Raw genomic sequence first — 14193 nt, forward strand, 5'->3', positions numbered from 1 at the left:
TTTTTAAGTCAATTTTTAATCCTAATGTATGAACATAGATACATCAGTGCATGTGTATTTATTAGGAAGCAAAATTTTAGAAATATTCTCAAACTAAGTCCAGAGGAATGTACCGCCATCATGTTTGCTGCACTTCCTTGTTCTTGTTCTTGTCTTTCTGTCTTCGCTTTCCACCCTTATCCTTATATCCCTTTAGTCCTTTTATTCTACCTCATGATGTGCATAAGCTTCATAGAAATCCTTGGCTGCGTTCAAATCTGTAAAAGTCATCCCTATGGCTGGCCTGATGTCATCATCACACTCCGGAGTACAAGATGAGCCATGAAATGTGGATGAAAAGCACAATGGTTTAACATGCTGGAATACAAGAAATTATAAGCATGCACATATTAGTTAGACAAGTACTTACACAGAAAGGTGCACTATACATTTTTTGTTGTGTGGCAAATACAATTTCCGGGCTTGGTCTAGTGTGGATGGCTTATTCTGCATCAGACTGGGAGTTGCAAATAGCCAAAGGTGGTGCCTTGCTCACTTCACTGTGGCATTCCATAATTACTCCACAAAGAGAAGAAATACAGTTTGTAAGTCGAAAGCACACTCTCATAGGAGCCAGCCAATATGTGCCTTCCAGAATAACATAGAATAAAATAAACTGCTAGAAAGAACATTCAAGTGTTAGCAGTACCTAATCTCAGCTCACTTCACCGATCAATTGCAATATAAATTAAAACTGACAGCTAAAATCATTTCTACAATTTTTCTATGCTCAACCAGTTTCAACTCCTTTCTTATGCCCATCATACTACACACAAGTCTACAAGAAGTAAGGCTGAAGTTTTAGAACCTGTAGTATTCTCAAAACCGTGGGGTTTTTTTGTGTGTCTAGAAAAGAGGTCCCGGCCCATTTTTTCTAAACCAAATGAGACGAAATTGTTTATGTCCCTATCCATGACCAGACAAGAATAGATGTGATCTCTACCTTTGATTTCTCCTCATTCTGTTATATGGTAAATTAGTTGTAATATATCTCTTGCTTATTAGCCATTTTGGGTTGCTTAAGTTGTGCTCTCGGATCCATTTTCTTCCAGCTGTCGTCACAATTACTTTTGATCTAGTTGATTGGTGAACCTTGATCAATCATGTACCTCCAGGTTAGATTAATTAAGCAATTTCATGCCAGTTGTGCTGGTCAAAACCATGGTAAAACAACATCCAAACACCTCGATATTTTTGGTAAAACTGAGGAAAACTACAATTTCAAGAACATTTAGTATTTCTTGCCTAGGCATTGGAATACTGCGGTTTTGGATTACCAGAGTTTTGTAAAAATTGTGCTGCCAAACTAAGCCTGATAGTTTCCTTCATTTAACAACTATATAGTAACAAATATGCCTAGAACCACCAATATGGTAAACAGTATTGTCAAATTAGCATGATGGGGTCTCCATGTTGCTGCATTAATATAAAACTTACTTACCCAATGCATTAGTCTTTACCAACTTCTTGAAGACCAAAATCTGGACAATAGAGTTAGGGGCAATCAGCAGTTCCAGCCAAGATACTACTACCTCATTCCCTCCCCTACTCTATTTGCTTTGCTTTGCATACCTATCCCAACTAGAAGTGCTAATCTTGGAGGAGACAACCAGAACCCACGACCTTGTCATCTCTTTTGCTTTGCAAACCTAGCCCAACCGATAGATAAAAACACTAGTTGAGCTACGATAAGAAGAACGTGGCAAAACATAACAGAGAAAATGAACAATGTAATAGAAAGGTCCATACCTTCAGACCTAGATCCAGTACCAATCCGATGGGGAATGCCCAGAGGACGATTGGCTCGCTGGGCCAGCTGTCGGAGAGGAGAGAAGGCCGAGGAAGAATTAGTCGCGCCAGTCGCCGGCCCTGCGCGGAACGAGGGCGTTGTGCTGGGTTGGCGCGGTGGGCCAGCCGCCGGAGAGGAGAGAGGGAATTAGCTGCGGCCGCCGGCCGCTGGTGTCATCTCCTAACCCTAGTTGTTGATGGGGAAAAATTGAATCGGGGTAGCTCCAAGGGGAAAGGCACGGGATGGCTCATCTTCCATCGGGGATGTTGAAGATTACGGGGGTTCTTTTGCGATTCCTCCATATTTTCATCTCACAACGTACACTCCTTATCCAACGGCACGGGATCAAGTTTCCATACTTCCACTGAATATATGGTTTCCATCAGATATGTACTCTAATTTATATTGGGTATGACTATGATTGGATCTCTTTTACCATGAATTACAATGTCTAGTCAGACCTTAATCTTTAGAGGTGCTCTGCATTTATGTTTTGCGGTCTCAGAAAGGGCTAGCGAGATACCATCTTGTTATATCATATTATGATTGTTTTGAGAAAGTGTTGTCATCCGAGATTTATTATTATGACTTGCTAGTTGATTATGCTATTGATATGGGTAATTGTGAGACATGAGAATTATTGCAAATGTGGTTAGTTATGATTTATGCTGAAAACTTGAATGCTGGCTTGACATAGTTACAACAACAAGAGCAAACAGAGTTTGTAAAAGTTTTTCTTTCTTTATTTCAGTTTGTCAACTGAATTGCTTGAGGACAAACAAGGGTTTAAACTTGGGGGAGTTGATACGTCTCCGTCGCATCTACTTTTCCAAACACTTTTGCGCTTGTTTTGGACTCTAACTTGTATGATTTGAATGGAACTAACCCGGACTGACGCTGTTTTCAGCAGAATTGCCATGGTGTTGTTTTATGTGCAGAAAACAAATATTCTCGGAATTACCTGAAACTCCACGGAACATGTTAGAAAAAATAATAAAAAATCCTCGCCAAAGATGAAGACCAGGGGGCCCACACCCTTCTCACGAGGGTGGGGGGCGCCCCCCCTAGGGTGCGCCCCCCTAGCTCGTGGGCCCCCTCGATGCCCTCCGACGCCAACTCCAACTCTATATATTTGCTTTCAGAGAGAAAAAAATAAGAGAGAAGAAATCATCGCGTTTTACGATACGGAGCCGCCGCCAAGCCCTAAAACCTCTCGGGAGGGCCGATCTGGAGTCCGTTCGGGGCTCCAGAGAGGGGGATTCGTCGCCGTCGTCATCATCAACCATCCTACATCACCAATTTCATGATGCTCACCGCCGTGCGTGAATAATTCCATCGTAGGCTTGCTGGACGGTGATGGGTTGGATGAGATTTATCATGTAATCGAGTTAGTTTTGTTAGGGTTTGATCCCTAGTATCCATTATGTTCTGAGATTGATATTGCTATGACTTTGCTATGCTTAATGCTTATCACTAGGGCCCGAGTGTCATGATTTCAGATCTGAACCTATTATGTTTTCATGAATATATGTGAGTTCTTGATCCTATCTTGCAAGTCTATAGTAACCTACTATGTGTTATAATCCGGCAACCCCGAAGTGACAATAATCAGGACCACTCCCGGTGATGACCATAGTTTGAGGAGTTCATGTATTCACTATGTGCTAATGCTTTGTTTCGGTTCTTTATTAAAAGGAGGCCTTAATATCACTAAGTTTCCAATAGGACCCCGCTGTCACAGGAGGGTAGGACAAAAGATGTCATGCAAGTTCTTTTCCATAAGCACGTATGACGATATACAGAATACATGCCTACAATACATCAATGAATTGGAGCTAGTTCTGTGTCACCCTATGTTATGACTGTTACATGATGAACCGCATCCGGCATAATTATCCATCACTGATCCGGTGCCTACGAGTTTTCCATATACTGGTTCTCGCTTATTTACTTTTCCGTTGCTACTGTTACAATCACTATAAAATACCAAAAACATTACTTTTGCTGTCTTTACTTTTGTTGCCGCTACCACCACTATCATATTATTTTGCTACTAAACACTTTGCTGCAGATACTAAGTTTCCAGGTGTGGTTGAATTGATAACTCAGCTGCTAATACTTGAGAATATTCTTTGTCTCCCCTTGTGTCGAATCAATAAATTTGGGTTGAATACTCTACCCTCGAAAGCTGTTGTGATCCCTTATACTTGTGGGTTATCATCGAGCCGCAGTCACCGTAAATAGCCTCCACTATCATGCCACATCGATCCGGCCTAGCGGGCCTCACCTCACCCTGCTATCTTTACTAAACCGCCAATACGGCCACAAGTTGTCGTGCCTCGTCAATTCGTCGGCTCACCGCGGCCCTGTGCTAAATCGCCGGTGCCTCTCCATCGCCGCGGTGGCTCAAACTGCTGTCCATGTTTGAAGGCCCTGTGCTATTTTTTAGTAGTAGCGTTCTTTTTTACCCGCGCTACTACTAAGCTCATGTGTATAGGCATTTCCCTAGTAGTGGAAGGCGGCGACGGTGTCGCGGACGCAGAGGGGAGGAGCAACATGGAAGAAAGGCCACCGCCTCTGTCGTCAGAGCTCAGGCGGCGGTGGCTACAATAACACGGAAGAGGCGATCCCGAGGAACAGGGCGAGTAGAGGAGCGACCTAAACCAATGTCAATAACCGATTGGGCAACCACGGTTTGAGCCTGTAGGACTATAGCTAGGCAAACGGGCCGAGCCAACCAGACCGGTCGGCGAGCACGCTGGCATGACCTGCCATGGCCATGCACAACACGGGCTAAACGGGCCGTGCCTTGACCTGTAGGCTAGGCACGCGGGTTATATATATGCACACACACACGTAAAAAACAGTCCAATATGCCTAAAAATCAGCTCAACGGGCTGAAAATGTAAAATACATTTTCTTTCCAACAGTCTGAAAATGTGCAACCCATCGTGCTAAACGGGCCAATGTGCCAGCCCGTTTACTAAATAGGCTGTGCCTGGGCCTGAAGGTGCAGCACGTGGGTCGGCACGGCACAGCCCGCTTACTAAACGTGCCTCCATGGGCCGGGCCGGGCCTGGCACGATTAGCATGGGCCGTCTTGGGCCGGCCCGTTTGGCCAGGTCTGTGTAGGACACACCCAACTGTTAAAAAAATAATGAAAAAAAAACGATCTCAGATTTACTCTCGATCCCGCACACTGCTCGCTCTCATCTTTCCCCTCTCCCTCGTCTTCTCCTGTAAGTCGCCGCCGCCGCCGTTCCCGCCGCCAGGCCTAGCCGCCCCCGTCGCCGGCCGGAATCTCTCCCCCGCCAGCAGATCCGGCCGTCCCAGGCTGACTCCCGCCGGATCCCGTCCTCGGCGCCGCCGGTCGCGCGGGGTGGGAGGAGCTGCGACACCATGGCTTAGAGGAGCTAGCCCGACGCCCGAGAGACCATCCCGAGCCAGGAGAAGCACCAGGACGACCGCTCTTCTTCCCCGTCCCGACCAAGGTGAGCTCCTCCCCTGCTCTTCTTCTCCATGGTTTGGTTCATCTTGTTTTTTACTGTGAATGCACACTGCATTATTTATTTAATTTTTTACTTTTTTACTTAGGTCTAGTTCTGTGTGTGTGCAAATTGCTATATGTGTGCAATTTTATTTCGTAGGTTATTGGAGACTGATGTATGTATGGAAATGCACTGCCATGAGTGCTTATGTGTGCACAGTTTTCAGAAAATGTACATCTTTGGCTATGCAGAAAATGTACTGCCATATTTGTGCAATTTATTTTCAGAAGTCCGTGCTATATGTGTGCAAGTACTTCAATATTGTTCACATATCACATGAGTTTGGACATTCCGACACGGTCCAGTGTGCATCTGGTTAAGTTGGACGTAGGGTCAGACCCTAGGTCGGACTGTCCAACTTGGCAGATTTCGGCAAGCTTTGCTTCTTGATGATGGTCCCTGCTTCCCCTCCCAGTCCCTTCTTCTCTTTGCTTGATTCCTTTACGCCTGAGAATTCCCAAAGTTCCGGGATGAGGTAGTAGCCATGTCTCACATGCAAGTATAGGGGGCTCATAGAGGAACCAAGTCACCTCGGTTTCAATAGCATGCCCACGAGCTCTTGTCAACGGCCCACTTGGAATTTGTGGGGTTCATGGTGATCCATGGGATGCTTCGCACCACAGTGGCTCCTACATCATTGACTCCTGTGTGCTTCCTAGCTTCTAGCTTTCTATTTTCCGTCCTGTTCACCATGTCCGTTGCTCTTTCATGTTTATCATGTCATGCGAGTCCGTCAAACCTTTATTGTCATGTCAACCTTCTTTCTTGTCCTGATCCTTTTGTGTACAATTTGGCCCTTCTGGTTATGATATTCTTCTAGAGGATTTCAGTGGCCTCCTTTTGCATTCTTGTTGATCTATGCCCATTCTCTTGTCGCCGAGCTTCTTCTGCCGCTGGTTTCTTGTGCTATGATTTTTGCGACATGCTTCTTCTAGCCCACCTTGGCTTTACTCAACAGGTTTTTGAAGACTCCATGCTACAACTGACACTATAGAGACACTGATTTTGGATTTCACTATTTGTTAGTGTTATATTCTTCAAATGCAAGGAGTATTAATTGGTGGTCTAGGTTTCTTTACGTATTCGTATCAGTCTAGTTTTCCTTGCTTGTAATCCAAGTCCCTTGTAATATATATATTCCCCCTTGGGCTATACAATAGAGATAGGTTGCTCATCTAACAATGCTAACTTATTTCTATGTTTTAACCATACTATATGCTTTGATCCGTTGCAGATAAACATATAATCTTAATGGGGCATGATCATATCACTCATATAGAGGTAAGTTGGTCAGTCTCAAGTATTATATGTCTCTATAATCACTTTATCCTGACATTTCTTGTTCTTACTTTTTTGGGGGTACAGAAGCTCACGGCGGATGGTTCTGTTGCTGGTATGTTCTCTGCTGCAGTTTTCTAGAAGCATGTGATTTTCCACGCATAATTCTTCATATCAAATAGAGAAGAAGTGTGTTTATTTTTGCGTTTCTTTATTTCTTCTTGTGTATTGAATCCACATAGTCACTCGTTATGCAAGTTTCCATTTTGTGGAGATGATTCTCAGCCTCAAGGTACTGATGAAGTTAATTACACACAGAGGATTCCAAGTTGCATTATTTTTTTGGACGCTGCTTTGGTGCAGTTACGGCACTGAAGCTCAGTCCTATTTTTTTGTATGTTGTTCTTTATATGGATGTACCTTGTATTCCTTACGTGTTTCCTTTTTTGTAAAATAGACAGGAAATGTTGCCAGGAACCTGGCTGCGATGAAATTGTCAGTGGAAGGATAATGTACTGCAATAGTCACACTAGAGGGCATTCATCCCAACAGCTTGGTTACCTCCAGAGTTCACAGAAAACCTCAGATTTATACATGCCCCCTGTTAAAGGCAGACAGTGTACTGAACCCAGTGCCAGTGCAGAGCAAGATGTAAGTATCAAGTATGAGGGGAATGATCAAGGCAAACTCAATGATAGATCTGGGAATACTCAGGGAAACACTGGGCAACTAGTCTTGGGTGGCCCTGACACGCTTTGCAAGCACGACAACTGCAAAAAGCAGGCCCAGAGTAACACACTGTACTGCAAGCTACATAGTGGTGGTAGCAAGGGTTGCCTAGTACGGGACTGTGTGAAAGCCGCACATGGTGGCACACCTCTATGCATCGGCCATGGAGGAGGGAAGCGTTGCATCGTTGCTGGATGTCCAAACGCTGCATGTGGGCAGGGCCGTAGCGAGCACTGTGTGAGGCATGGTGGCGGCAAGAGATGCAAGTTCGAAGGGTGCGTGAAGGGCGCACAAGGGAACACAGACTTCTGCATCAGGCACGGCGGGGGAAGGCGGTGCAAATCCGAAGGATGCACAAAGAGCGCACAAGGACGCACGGATTTCTGCATCAAGCATGGTGGCGGCACCCGGTGCCAGTTCCAAGGATGCAACTCCAGCGCAAAATGGGGGACGGATCACTGCTCCATGCATCGGAAGAGTTTGCTGGGCGAGACGCCTGAAGCGCTGCCACTTCCTTCCGCCAAGCGTCGCGGGGCCAAGAAGCCCAAAAAGGAAGTAAAGCCGCCGCTTCTGGCCTCCCAGCTGACCGTCACCACTGCTGCGTCTACTGCTGGGAGCAGCACGCCGCAAGCAAAGGGTATTCTTCACATGCCTTCAAACCGTGAGTTGTCGCACAAGATCGTGATGGCGGCCGGGCAAGCCGCCATGGCTCCTGCCCAGGTTTTACCACTGTCCACGAAACCTCCAGCGCCGTCGGGGACGGAGAAGGAAGCGGCGACGAGCAGCACAACGCTGAATCTTTAGAAAACATCCATGGTGCAGGTGATTGCTTGCATCATGCAGGCTGTCAATCTCTGATTACTGTTTCGGACCGAAAACATCCATGGCTTTAGGAGACGGAGACTCGTCCATGGTAAAAGTTGTTGCTGCCGGCTTGACGTCGATTTTTCTGTTTGGTCTCTTTTCCGTCTAACATGTCAAATCTCTATATTCTGTAATGGCGTGTGGTTGGTGCGTGGTTGTGTGGGAACTGCTCGTCGGACTATATGAGGTTGTGGACGATTGGCTAGAAATCTGCATCATCCTGCAATGACGTGCTTTCGAATGAACCTGCTGAGGAGGGAGGTCTTTCTCCGTGCTTCACTGTCGTTGCCGAGTGCTGACCACGGGGCTATCTTAGTCCGTGAACTGGGCTATGTCCACGGACATATCTGGACATTGTATGACCATGTCTGCTTTTCACTCTCATTTGTCTGTGCACGTAGTCGTGTTCTCCAAATTGTCTGCTCACGTGCACATAATTACTATGGCATCCAAATTGTCCGGTCATGTGGAACATATAATTACTATGGCGAAAAAAGAAGATGTTGTCCGGTCACGTGTGTATAATTACTATGGCATCCAAATTGTGCATATAATTACTATGGCATACAAATTGTCTGGTCATGTGCATATAATTACTATGTCACGTGGAAGACGTGGAAGATATTGCTCGGTCACGGGAAGTGCTATTATGAGCTCGGGCTCATATATGCTCCTTTATCTCCTACGTCCACTAGCGCCAAGATTCCCACCACGTATATGCCTATGTATTCAAAGTAGTATATGCAATTCTTTTGCAGACCATGGCCTACCCACCAACCAGACTTAATGTGACGGCCGCCGTCTCATGCTTGACGTCTCAGACGGTGCTCAGATGACACGCACAGACGGAAACATTGTCCAAACCCACTCATTTATTTGCAGCCACCAATCCATCAACCCACTTTCCTCTGCAAGATTCATTCGCCTCGTCCCCTCCCATTATTATTTCTTCCTCAATTGCGCATGGAGTTTCTCCTCTGTCATGACCAGTAAAAGTATTATTTATTAAAAAAAATCCAATTTTATTTGCAACAAACATTATAGAATTGTCTACGCACGTACAAAAATCACCGAAGAAAAAACATACCTAAATGCTCTGAGAGAAAAAAAAAACAATGCTTCAAAACGACTATTTTTAAAAGCATTTTGAAGTAATGATTTTGCTTTTTTTTCAAAGCAATAGGAATCTTTTCCTCACAAATGGTTACACGTATGTATAAATTCATCAATGCTTGTTGCCAAAACATTTGACTTTTTTTACTATTTTTTCATTTTTGTGTTCATGATGTTGCATTTGAGCTTGGTGCAGGAGGACATTTTCGTGCAAAGTGCCAGATCAGAAACAATGACCACCTTATCTTGTTCAAGATGCACTGCCGCCACACAAAATTAAGTAACAAGTAATTAAGCAGCACCACCCACAATCTCCAATATACAGAATGTATTTTCCATGTAATAATTTTAAGCAATAATCTGCAGGTCAATCAAAAAACACCCCCTTGATGTGGCAATTTTGTTTCATGTCCATCCCGCACATGTCTACTGTTTGAGCATCGACTACGTCGGCAAAAACTCGGCCATGGCAGTGTCGCTCAATCACTGCAGCAGCAATCCAAAAGTTTTGCCACGGCAGCTTACATGCAACACTGTCTTGGCAATGAAAATTTTATGGCAACCCTTTCCCTCCCGAATTATTCATTCCGGAAATTTTATGCACCTTCAACATTTGCATTGCCACCACATCCTCCTTGGCTTGAGCTACCTCCAACCTCTGACATTGTGGTCGACACAAGTTATCCGTACATCCGCCCTGATAGGCACTATATACTACTCTCAAACATTCAACAATTCCACTAACCTAAAGAACCCCTGAATGTGTATCCAAGCTCACAGTCATGACGCTGGATCCTCCCACAAGAATTAGTTCCAGCATCAGCTGCCCCTCCTTCCATGCCAATTCCAGAACCAAGTGCAGCAGCAACACCTCCACCTGTACAAAAGGAAAGGACAGTTTTTTCAAAACAAATAGCCCTTGACTAATCAAAGCTGGTAGACACCGTGACATGCACCGGCACCACCGCTAGCTGAAACATCTGAGATGCTTATCTCTGGTTCACCCACCCTTTTGGACTCTGTCGCCACCCTTTCCAGTGCCACCACTGTATTATAAGTTTATAACCTTGCTCCTTGTCACTTCCTGAGGATGAAGCACATTGCTTGTCAATGGGTTGGTCATATCGGTAACACAGACTCTTTTCACGGGCACTCAATTTTATATTACCTGCACGACGCGCACGAAGGTCATCATCCTCACTTGCCATGCTGTGATTATCACTTGAAGTGTCTTCGGTTTCTGAGGTTTCCGATCGACAAATCGTTTCAACAATGTTCGAGAACCTCACTCTCCTCCGCCTTTTGTTGCCTCTTTCTGACTTCTTATTCCCCTACCGTCTCCAAGACCGCTTTAGTAGAACCCATGTTCCCTGTCTCGGAGGCACCACCAACATACCTCCGTCCTGCGAACCACATTTATTTAAGTATGTATTTCAAGCACATTTCAATTGACAAATTTATACCACAGTTGACTAACCTACAATTTTTGCCTGCCAGCGACGATTACTGTTTCCGGCAGCCACATTTCTCCCAACAACTCCACCTATGATCGACACAATACCTATGTCAGCGACATGATTGGGAGAATTGTGTTCTTGTCTCTACCACAAACTTAATATGAACTGTATGACACAATACTACTTTTCTCAGTATCATACCTGTCGAAGCACCCTCATCAAAGATCTCCCCTAAATCAGGAACCAGTTGTAACCAAATTTTCCAAACTGAAATAACAAATTCTTGTTCTCTTCTCCTCAATAGTTCTCGCCCGAGTCTGTCGAACAGAAGCATCATATACTTCTGCACAAACATATCCATTAGACACCATCACTCCTTTATGCGCTCATCGTTGCACATAAAACACCTTCGAAATACGGCTTTGTCCATTTCTTTCTGATCTCGAGAAGTTGAGTCATGTACGGGCGTCTCCATAGCTTGTATTCATCCAGCAGCATCACCCACCCATTCTCAAACCCATCTACCGTGAGCATGTAGTTCACCACCTCATGGGACTCTGCTTGAATTCACTCTTCTTGGTGTACAGAGGGCCCAACGTTTACTTTGCGTTCTTGAGCATGTGATACTTGCACCGCCAGCATGTGGTGTCTGGCATAATGCTCTTTGATAGCCAGCTCCATAGCCTGAATAGGGTCTGCAAAGCACACCAGGAAAGCAAGAACTTACCAGTAAGTATAGTCATCAGAGGAGCGCCGCCCATCACTCTAAGAAATTCTGAGAAAACATTCAGAACTCTCAGTTGTCTCATCACAAACAAGCACCTCTGCCAGGATGGTACTCTGGAAATGACTATTAACACCAACAATAGGCTGAACAACATTTCGTACAAATTAGTCCAGTACATGGTGTCAAATGTTATCACATCCCTGAAAAATGTGTACTGCAGCCTGCTGTTTCCACTTGCCCACATCAGGTTGTTAATCCCGCCCTCATTGTCAGCCTGAATTTTGTATGTGAAATGCGGATCCTTGGCCCCAATTTCAGCAAACACCTCCATCATCATCGACCTGCTCCGTATTTATCTTCCCACGGAGATTGCGCAAAGACCTTTTGGTGAATGGCACATTCTCCATTGATCCAAAGAAGTTCCCTATGATACCATACAACTTCGCAAGGTTGGCATTGTTTTGCCGCAACTGCTTTATCAGATATATATGCTTGTGCCATGGCCAATGCACCATCTCGCCAAAGTTTGGTGAAAGGGAATGGTTGTGGCTCTCCCAATGCTCTGTGATGTACCACCCAGCGTCTGACATTTGCAACGGCAAGACCTTGTGTTCTTAACACCAACTTTACCCTGCATATGTAATCAATATTTTTAGAATGCAGAAACTACAGAATAACTGCAACTAATAATAATCGCACTGACGCGAGTTGGGCAGGGTGGTCTGCTCGGTGCGGCAGCACCTGCCTATCCTCAGCCTGCAAACGCAGCCAACTCACATATTAAGTGCCTGAATTCAGTAAGCAGTATTTTTCTCAATTAAACTGTCTGGGTTCAGTAAGCATGATTCTGTTTATTGACTGCAAATCCCTCTTTGTTCTAAAGCCATGATTTATCCTCCACTCATCCAAACTTTTCTGACAGCAAGAACAATTCTAGCACTAAGCTAGTTGTTCTAACGCAGCCAACTCACATTTTAAGTGCCTGAATTCAGTAAGTAGTATTCTCTCAGTTCAACTCTCTGGGTTCAGTAAGCATGATTCTACTTATTGACTGCAAATCCCTAGTTGTTTTAATGGCACGATTTATTCACTCATCCCAACTTTTCTGTAAAATCTCTAGATCACTGACAGCAAGAACAATTCCAGCACTAACCTCTTGTTCCACGCAGTCACCACCCGCGGATTCATCTTCCCAACTGACAGCTCCGACGTCGGAGGCGAGCTCTCCCTCCTATCCGCCGCCGCCTCCTTGGCCGCGAAAATCTGAGCGTCTGCGCTGTCCACCGCCCGTTGCTGCTCCGCCACCTCCTACTCCTCCACCATAGCGCCTCCCGACGGCGCTTGCGGCACAGGGACCGGCACCAAGCTCTCGCCTACTTCTGCAAGGAGAGTGGATCTGATCCACCACAGACAAAATCCTTTCAGTCACCATAGCCAGCCGTCTAAGATTTGGGACGAAATCGCCAGACAAGTGAGGATCTACATACCCGTCGATTGGCTGCATCAGGAAATCCATGGTGCCTCGCCGCCACCGCTCCTCTTCTCTACGCTGCAGGCCCGAGCTTCCAAATGAGCACCGCTCTAGGCAGAGAAGATACTGGACCCTGCATTCAATTTCCGCCAGTACCCAACCCGCCGAACGGAAAGCGAACTTCCCGACGGATCAGACGGGCCCGCTGATTCTGATCCACGGCTCACCTTGTCGGCGGTGAACGGGCGTAGGCTTGCCCGTTAAAGAATGCTATTTTAATGCGCCAACATGGCCCACCACCCCCCGCTGCGACGTACGTATATCTCCACAGTGCGCATTTTCTAGCAGCCCACCAACGCCCGTATAAACAAATGGCTCGGATCCAGATGAACCATCGAACGAACTGGATATCGGGCTCATTTGAGCTCGTGCCCAGTTACTCCACGTCACTTGCTAGGTCTTGTCTAGCGGTACCTGTGGCATGTAGCCTTCTTATCACTTGCATGCATGATAAATCGGGGAACTGAGTTATCCTAAATACATGTATGGCAGCTACACTTTTTGATGGCAGTGAGTGCATCCTGTCCAAGCCGTTGGATCTCGGCGCGCTCGTGTGACTGTGATGCTGATTCTTGAAAGGTAAACGCATGTATGGTGGGGCGGGTGGGTGTACCTTGTTATTCGATTGCTGGGAATCCTTTTTTATTTTGGAGGAATGCAAGCATGTCCCGATGTCGTTCCATTTTATTCCGTTCCAATTATTTTGAAGTTATAACTCATCGCATCCTGGGGTTGAAGAAGCGGTTAAGTGGCACATTGTGCTAAGTGCTCGTACCGTTGTCTAATCTCAGCTTTATCGCCTTATACATATTAGTTAAGCGAGAAAACAAACGACTACATACGAGCTCTATAGTGGACCACCGAAGATCCGTTTTTACCCTTAGGCTTTTCACGACGAGCTCTTCAAAACTAGATCACATGGATATGTTTTGGTGATTTTTTTTTCAAAATCAACTTCAATGCTAGATGAGGCAACTTTAGTGCTAAACATAAGCAACTTTCCTAAATCATGTGTACTAGTGAATTCACTTAGCAAGTATATTGTAGAAAACTTAGAAATGATAGCACACAACTTTCGTCATATATAGGCAACTGAGCATCATAGGTAGGCAACTTTG

At 45.4% G+C, this 14193-nt stretch overlaps 1 protein-coding gene and 1 long non-coding RNA gene across 4 annotated transcripts; one reads left to right on the forward strand and one right to left on the reverse strand.

The window, feature by feature from the left end:
* The first annotated feature begins 5001 nt into the window (after nt 1-5001).
* On the forward strand, nt 5002-8622 carry LOC125513355 (probable WRKY transcription factor 19). The gene is made up of 4 exons (XM_048678451.1): nt 5002-5319; nt 6611-6657; nt 6742-6769; nt 7112-8622. The coding sequence occupies exons 2-4, from the start codon at nt 6628-6630 to the stop codon at nt 8185-8187; spliced, it is 1134 nt and encodes a 377-aa protein (XP_048534408.1). The 5' UTR covers nt 5002-5319; nt 6611-6627; the 3' UTR covers nt 8188-8622.
* Nucleotides 8623-9636: 1014 nt separating this feature from the next.
* On the reverse strand, nt 9637-13267 carry LOC125515745. 3 transcript variants are annotated; one of them, XR_007287108.1, is made up of 8 exons: nt 13032-13267; nt 12698-12940; nt 12248-12300; nt 11019-12175; nt 10838-10903; nt 10529-10763; nt 10369-10444; nt 9637-10237 (listed from the first exon to the last, which is right to left on the reverse strand). It is a non-coding gene; the product is annotated as an uncharacterized LOC125515745 (long non-coding RNA). The 3 variants fall into 3 exon arrangements; XR_007287109.1 differs by lacking the exon at nt 12248-12300 and having other exon boundaries at nt 9637-10018; nt 10106-10237; nt 13032-13265; XR_007287107.1 differs by lacking the exon at nt 12248-12300 and having other exon boundaries at nt 13032-13264.
* Between the last annotated feature and the right edge of the window lie 926 nt (nt 13268-14193).

This window comes from Triticum urartu, chromosome 6, assembly GCF_003073215.2.
Source record: "Triticum urartu cultivar G1812 chromosome 6, Tu2.1, whole genome shotgun sequence".
Taxonomy (NCBI): Eukaryota; Viridiplantae; Streptophyta; class Magnoliopsida; order Poales; family Poaceae; genus Triticum; species Triticum urartu.

Bases quoted from the DNA above. Each gene is read 5' to 3' on its own strand.
- LOC125513355 (XM_048678451.1), top strand. From the start codon at position 6,628: ATGGGGCATGATCATATCACTCATATAGAG. The intron at 6,658-6,741 runs GTAAGTTGGTCA...TTGGGGGTACAG, and splicing joins ATCATATCACTCATATAGAG to AAGCTCACGGCGGATGGTTC. The intron at 6,770-7,111 runs GTATGTTCTCTG...TTTGTAAAATAG, and splicing joins GGCGGATGGTTCTGTTGCTG to ACAGGAAATGTTGCCAGGAA.